The sequence below is a fragment of the Dromaius novaehollandiae genome, chromosome 14 (genome assembly GCF_036370855.1).
Source record: "Dromaius novaehollandiae isolate bDroNov1 chromosome 14, bDroNov1.hap1, whole genome shotgun sequence".
Taxonomy (NCBI): domain Eukaryota; kingdom Metazoa; phylum Chordata; class Aves; order Casuariiformes; family Dromaiidae; genus Dromaius; species Dromaius novaehollandiae.
Window position 1 is genome coordinate 13,274,288 of NC_088111.1, and position 7,040 is coordinate 13,281,327.

At 49.2% G+C, this 7,040-nt stretch overlaps 1 protein-coding gene across 3 annotated transcripts; it reads left to right on the forward strand.

Moving 5' to 3' along the window:
* Positions 1-203: 203 nt before the first annotated feature.
* Positions 204-4,347, forward strand: SOCS1 (suppressor of cytokine signaling 1). Of its 3 annotated transcripts, none has more exons than XM_064520391.1 (2): positions 204-385; positions 3,363-4,347. In XM_064520391.1, the coding sequence occupies exon 2, from the start codon at positions 3,438-3,440 to the stop codon at positions 4,059-4,061; it is 624 nt and encodes a 207-aa protein (XP_064376461.1). In that variant the 5' UTR covers positions 204-385; positions 3,363-3,437; the 3' UTR covers positions 4,062-4,347. The 3 variants fall into 3 exon arrangements, with proteins under 3 accessions (XP_064376461.1, XP_025952127.1, XP_025952126.1); XM_026096342.2 differs by lacking the exon at positions 204-385 and adding an exon at positions 1,147-1,416; XM_026096341.2 differs by lacking the exon at positions 204-385 and adding an exon at positions 1,436-2,151.
* The last annotated feature ends 2,693 nt before the right edge of the window (positions 4,348-7,040 follow it).

The window sequence follows — 7,040 nt, forward strand, 5'->3', positions numbered from 1 at the left end:
GGTGTCGCCACGAGGTTAATTCAGTCTGCGACCACACTGGATTTTGAAACGAGTATTCACTCTCCGAGCAGGAAATACATTCCCTCAATTTCATCCCAAAGGACAACTCACAAGCCCTTTCTGGCCCCTGTCCCTTAACCATCTGACAGAAACATTTCCTTTTCACTGTCACAAAACATCATTTTGACTGTTAAAGGGAAAAAACATCCTTTTTCTGCTCCCAGTTTAAAAAAGCAGCCTGACTGCGAACTGACTAGTTCTTTCATACTACGTATCCTGAACCACGCGCGTTGTGGAAGCAACAAATTCCCTGCACTGATTGCAGACTGAGGAGTAAGCCGAGGACTTCACAAAGTCTCCGTGTTGTTTGCGCACACCTTCGAAGGTGAGTTACTGCCAGAGGTGCGTATTAGGGCACTTTCGGCTTTCTGTGTGACAAGGTACAACCAGAACAGAGACTTCTTGGCCTTTTAAACAGCTGTTGGTTGTTACAAGAAACAGCCTCTTAGGATGAAAGCACACTTCTCCAGAGCCTGCTTAAGGCAGCAAACGTGACACTTGTTTGGGGCTAGAGATGTGCCAGTCTGCCCCTGGGCAAGCAGCACCGGACGGATCTCCAGCCTGCTGCCCGGGCTGCCAGCAAGTTCTTCCAGATTGTAGCAACGCGGCTGGGGGGTTGAGCAGATACTTCTGAATCTGGTTGCCTTATAGAAAACCCCGGGGAAATTCTGCTTCGAGAACTTGGAAACCAACTTAGAGTCTACGCAGCCCTCAATCTTCTACACCATGGTGTCTCTACGCTCGCTCCCCTTCCGGGCGATTCGCAGCCCCGCATGCAGCCCTCTCGCCTGCCCCGCGCGCGCCGCCCTCGGGCAGAGCAGCCACCTCCCCGCCGGGCGCCCTCGCTCTGCGCCCGGGCTCTCGGCGCGTTTGGGGCCGCCGGGGTCGGCGCCCCCCGGCGCCCCGCAGCACCTCCCGCCGGCCTGCCCGGAGCCGGCGCGCCCGGCCCCGCACCCGGCCCGGCGGCCCCGGGGAGCCCCGGCGGCGAGCGCGCCCCGCGGGCAGCCCCGGCGCGGCGCAGCGGAGCGGAGCAGCCGTGACTCATTGGGAAAGCGAAAGTGAAGCGGCGGCCACGTGTTTTCGGAGAAGGCGGGGGAGGAGCCGGCGGGCAGAAAACCGGTGCCGACGCGTTAAATAGAAAGCAGAGGCGATGAGCGGCCCCAGAGCGCTGGAGGTGCCGCCCGGCCGCGGCGCAGCCCCGCGCAGCCCCGGCGCCAGGCAGGGCCCCCGCGCGGAGGATGCTCCGGCGCCCGCCGCCGCCAGCACTAGCCGCGGCCAGGACTAGCCGCGCCGCGCCGGCCCGCGTGTATGCAGCGCGCCCCGCGGACGGCGCTCCCCGCGGCGCTGAGGGCCAAGGTAAGGGCTGCTCTCTTTCTAGCGGGGTCCTCGCAAACGGCGACGTGCACCGACGCCCCGCGGCGCCGCAGCCAGAAGAGCTCGGATTCCGGAGGCACGGCGAGCCCGCCCTGCCTGTGGTGCAAGAGCACGGCGGCTTTTTTCAGTGGTTTTTTCCTTTTTTTTTTTTTTTTCTTTTTTTTTTCCTTCCTCCTCTCCTCCCTTTTCGGCTCCATAGTCCTGCTCAAGACGGAGCCCTTCGCGCCTGGTATAAAATAGCTGAAAACCTAATAAAGCGACCACGCAGCAGCGGCCGTACCCGGCACGGCTCCCTCCGCGGATCGGCGGGAGGAGCCGGCGGCGCGGAGCGGGCAGCGCCGGCCCCGCTCCCGCAGGACGAGGCGCCCTTGGACGCGGCCCCGGCGCCAGCCGCGGCTCGCCGGCCCCGAAGACTGGCGTGCCCCGCGTTTGCCGGCTGCCCTTGGGGAAGGCACAGCAAACTGCCTCTTCGGTGATGGACGGCTTGTGCTAAGGAGCTTGCGATTTTTAGATCCTCAGCTTGGTGGCTTTTTCTCACCGGCGTGCCCTGAAATTCAGTTTTTAAACTTTCAATGCTGAGCGATAATCCTGGCCCAGTAACTGGAAAACTTGACATCAGTTTCCATCTGCTGGGTAAAGAAAGCCCAGTGCTACGTTCAGCCTATTAAGTTATTTGCCAGCGTAAGGATTGTACAAACCTGTTTGCCGCTTCTGGAGGTAATATGACCTTAAATGAAACCAAATGTCAACTTGTTAAATTAGCACAGACAGGAATCCAGTTATGCACTTTCTTTGAAATCTGCATTAGCATGTTACCCTGAACCGTAAGATGGCTGAGGGATTCATTTCTGAGAATACTTCAAGGTTTCTCAACAAGCTGCTGCTGCAGATCTATATCTGACTATAGGGATAAATCCTAAAATCTATGCTTGCCAGTAAGGTCAAGGCAGCCAGCGGAGATGTATCGAACCACATTGTCAGAGGTAGACATTTCAGGCCAAACTCATTGCTGGAGCAGCACTGCTAATTCCTTTGAAGTAACACGAGGGATGAATTTAGTCCCTCATGCTGAAAGATATATCAATAGGAAGCAATTTAGATTGGGCCACTTAAAGTGCATGTAATACAAAAAGGGAGAGACAGAGGAGTAATGCTTTAAGGGTTCATAGAGGTTGATTTGTGTAAGCTAGTGAGGTTGTAGCATTACTATCCCCAGGGAAAGTTGGGGGAATAGGAAATTACCTTTTATGGCAGATCCTCAGAGTTAGAGGAGAGAGGAAGGTAGTTTTAGGGTTGCTGTGTAAACTGGCAGGGTTACAGGCTGCCCTTCCAAGTTGCACTTAATTGCACAGTGGCACCTATTCACGTTACCCTCTCTTCCCCGGTTATCTGGAGGCTTGCACCCAGCTGCAGCTTCACATTTCCTTTACCACTTTCTCCTTTTCACACCATACACGAAACAATGGTGTGGTCTGAGTTCAGACATCTGGGGGGAGTGGGGGAAAGGAAAGAGGGAGCTGGAAGGATATTGGTAACTGAGTCTTAAAACCTCGTTGCTTTGTTTTCTAAAAACTTGAGACTCTGCTGGAGTGAGTACAAGATAACCTCTCAAGAAGAGGCTCCTGCCGTCTGACTCAGTGTAGCTGCTGATACGTTTCTATGGCTCATAGCAGGGAAACCGCATTAGCCTTTGCAGCTAATGTGGTTAATCATCCCTGCTGGATGTTTTTGGAACTTTGGACTTTGCAATAGTAATAGGCTGTTAATCTTGTCAGAAACTGAGCAGTTGCTTGCCCAGTGTAAGTTGGCAAATGAATATTTCATTACCTTATAATAGGCGGGATGGATATGAATGGACGACTTGGTCATTCAGAGATTGCAGCGGCTTTTCCCAGGTGATCTAACATTGTGTCTCTTTGGCATTTCAGAATAGCCACTGGAAAGCTGCCCCGCCGTAGCCGCTGACGCTATGGAAGACCGCATCCGCTGGCCTAGTCTGTAGGATGGTAGCACACAGCAAGGTGTCAGCAGATAACGCAGTTGCAGCAGACCCGAGACGTCTACTTGACCCTCCAGCACGGGATCGTTCACAGGCTCGAGTCTACCACGGCCCCGGCCGGCCCAGCACTGTGCAGGCGCAGAGCAACACGCACTTCCGAACCTTCCGCTCGCAGGCAGATTTCAGCAGCATCACGCGGGCGAGCAGCCTGCTGGACGCCTGCGGCTTCTACTGGGGACCGCTGACTGTCAGCGCCGCCCACGAGAAGCTGAAGTCGGAGCCCGAGGGCACCTTCCTCATCAGGGACAGCACACAGAAGAACTGCTTCTTTGCCATCAGTGTTAAGACTGCAACCGGGCCCACCAGCATCCGAATAAACTTTCAGACTGGGCGTTTCAGCCTGGATGGCAGCAAGGAGAGTTTCGACTGTCTTTTTAAGCTGCTGGAACATTACATAAGCTCCCCCAGGAAGGTACTGGTTACCCCCCTGCGCAAAGTCCGTGTGCAGCCCTTGCAGGAACTCTGCCGGAAGAGCATCGTGAAAACTTTTGGAAGGGAAAATTTAAGCCAGATCCCTCTCAATCCAGTTTTAAAGGACTATCTGAAATCCTTCCCATTTCAGATATAAATACAGCATTAACTGTACATGGGTGTGCGAGCATGAGATGTGTAAAGAAATCCAGCTTCCTGGGTTTTTAACCATGTTTGACAGTGAGCAAACTTATTTTTGTAGCAACTTACTGTATTTTGGGATGGAACTTGAACACTTGACTTATGTTTACAAAAACTGTTTGCACAAACCTGGGGTTTTAAAGCCCTGGCATCATTTTTCTGCTAAGCAGAATATTTTATTATTTTATAATATTTTTAATGATATTAACATAATAAACTTTATTGTGAAAGTTTTTAAAAAAGCATCTGATTGTTTTTAGTTTTATGGGCTCTGACACTTAGCAGTTAAAACTTGTTAGCGTGAGCAGGTGAGTATTAAGTGCAGACAACAGATCAGATCTTAGTGTGGTCCAGTGCCTTGCCCTACCAAGCTAGCCTATTGTTTTAGTGCTAGTCTAGTAAATAGAGGCCTCAAATAGCTTAAAACAAATATGTAAGTGAGTAGAAAATGGACTTGGGATGAATCTGCCACAGTCTTTAGATACATGAGAGCAGGAACAGTGTGTCAAGACAACAGGGGTGTATAGTCTGTGAGAGAATGAATCAAACCCTTAGCTGAACTAATTGCACTAACTCTGGCTTGCCTGATTTCTATTAAAAGCTACAAGGCTCTAAGCAAGAAAAGGTTGCTGTCTGACATAACCAAACCACATGAACGTCAGTGAGGAAGAACAAAACTGTCCAGAAATGCCATTCACAAGGACATGAACACCGTATCATTCTGATGCCTTAGGGGAAGGGATGTGTTAGTTCTCTTTAAATCAACATGCACAAAAAAGCAAAGGTGCAGAGATCTTTAGATTTTTTTTTTTTTCTAAAGGTGGTTCTAGTTTTAAATTGCTGGTGACTTATGGCACACAGACTTTTTTTTCTACCTTTGCCAGTAACTTTTAAAAGAATTTGTGACTTAGCACCCAATAATAGGATCCAGAGAGCATAATCCTATAGATTTACAGCTTTAATTTCTGATGGCTAAACTGCATTCAGAAATAGTTGAAATACATTAGACATTTGTAGTATTTCTTGTAAGAAATTGGTGAAGGCTCTGCTAAATTTCTATCTGCTTCTAAAATGCAAGATTAGTAGCCTATAGAGCTGTAAATGTGAATGATTGACACCAAATTTGGCAAAACATCACCTGAATTATGATAAAATGTGATTTCTGCCCCCATCCAGCATTTACTGAAATCCATGAAAAATTGGCTTAGAAAATGAACTGAACCAAATTACTTCAAAGGCGGCAGAGAATCTTCTGCAGAAAGGTAATCTCTCAGCACAGATCTGTGCTGCTCACAGTGCCTGTAGGCAGTAAATGAAGTCATCTGCAGAGTTTGGGAGTTAAGAGGTGTCTCTCTCTATGCTGTAATTCACATTCCTTTTAAAGCTAACGTCACTTTTAGGAAACTGAGTACTTACGTAGTGTTCCCTACTGAATAATTTACATAATATAACATATGCCAAAAAAATTCAACTTTTATATCATTGGCACAAACAGGGTTCCTGCTCAAACATGACTAAGGATCACCCACAGTGCATTGGACATTGTGAAAAAGGGAAAAATAAAGAACAGGTGGGCAGTATCATACGACCCCTTACTGCACTGCTTCTCTAAAATTTTTGTTTGGATCTGTCCTGCCTAGTAGCCTTCCAGCTCTTGTCAGCAATCCCTGGCTGAGACTATCAGGCAGCATTTCTGTTCAATTCTAGAACTGGAATTAGTTGCCATGGCTGTGTTTTCCCACAGCTGCTGTAAAGAACCAACATAAATTGGGGAAGTACTGAATGTCTTGCTATGCAGCAGATATGACAGAGGAAAGCAATTGCCTGAATGCAAACAGCTTTCCAAAGTTAAATTGAAGAAAAACAGCCTTTGTAGGGTGAAGGCTGCCAAACTGGTTTGCAGTCCGAAGGGATTATTGTCCCTTTCCCCCTCCTCTTTTCCCAGACCTGTACTGCAGTATCTTTTAACCCTTTAGGTCCAAAAGGAAAGGCACTTGTCTCAATATACAAGGAGTGCTCATATGACAGCATTAGTGGTAGAACCAGCAAAAATAAACAAAACTAGACCTAGATATACAGTGACGGGCTTCCCCAGGAGAGGCGCGGAATGAAAAGTACATCGATTCAGCCCTGGTAGTTTTCTCCCTGGCAGAAACAAGCCTCCTTTCTTTCTCTCTCCTTTTACTGTTTTACAGTAAGTTTAGCAGAAATGACCCATATCCTCCCAAGCGAAGTGCCTAAGTTCCTTAGAAGATATAGACATTTTGTTCTTAATATGAAATGAAGATACGGGGTAGCTTGTAAAAATATAAGCAAAGCTATACTTGCAGGACAAACAGGCCAGACATATAAAAGACCATGTATAAAAGAAGAAAGGAGGCAAGACCAGCTTGTCTTTAAACTCTCTATCTTTTCATCTGCCTTATTCTGCTCTTTCATGCTTGCCTGCCTGCTCTCCCTCCTTCCCTCCCTCCCTCTCTCAGGGTGTTGTCCAACACACAGTATGGTGCCAGGCAGATCCTCTTTCTAGCAGATGTCAGCAGGCTGCTCCAAAACAACTGAGAAATCCTTATGACAGTTTGTGCTTTCCTGCTCTCACCCCGGCCTGTCCTGTGTAAGAGCTAGCAACCGCCTCCGCAACGTCAGCTTACCTGCCTGCGCCCATTGCCGGGCACTGCCGCATCTAGGGGACATGGCGCAGGTCTCCTGAAGGCTTCTGGTAACGTCAGCTGGGAAATCTCTCGTTCTCTCGTATATGAAGTACTAGCAAGGTCAGACAGGGAATTCCCTGTATTCTCCTCCTACAGCAATGGAAACACATAATAGCGCAGTGATTTCAGCTCTACACTAAATGCTACAGAAGCAGCGGTGTGCCAGTGCCTCCCCCTCTTCCCCAGCCTCTTTCCTCTGCCTTTTTCACTCCTGGCTGTGGCTG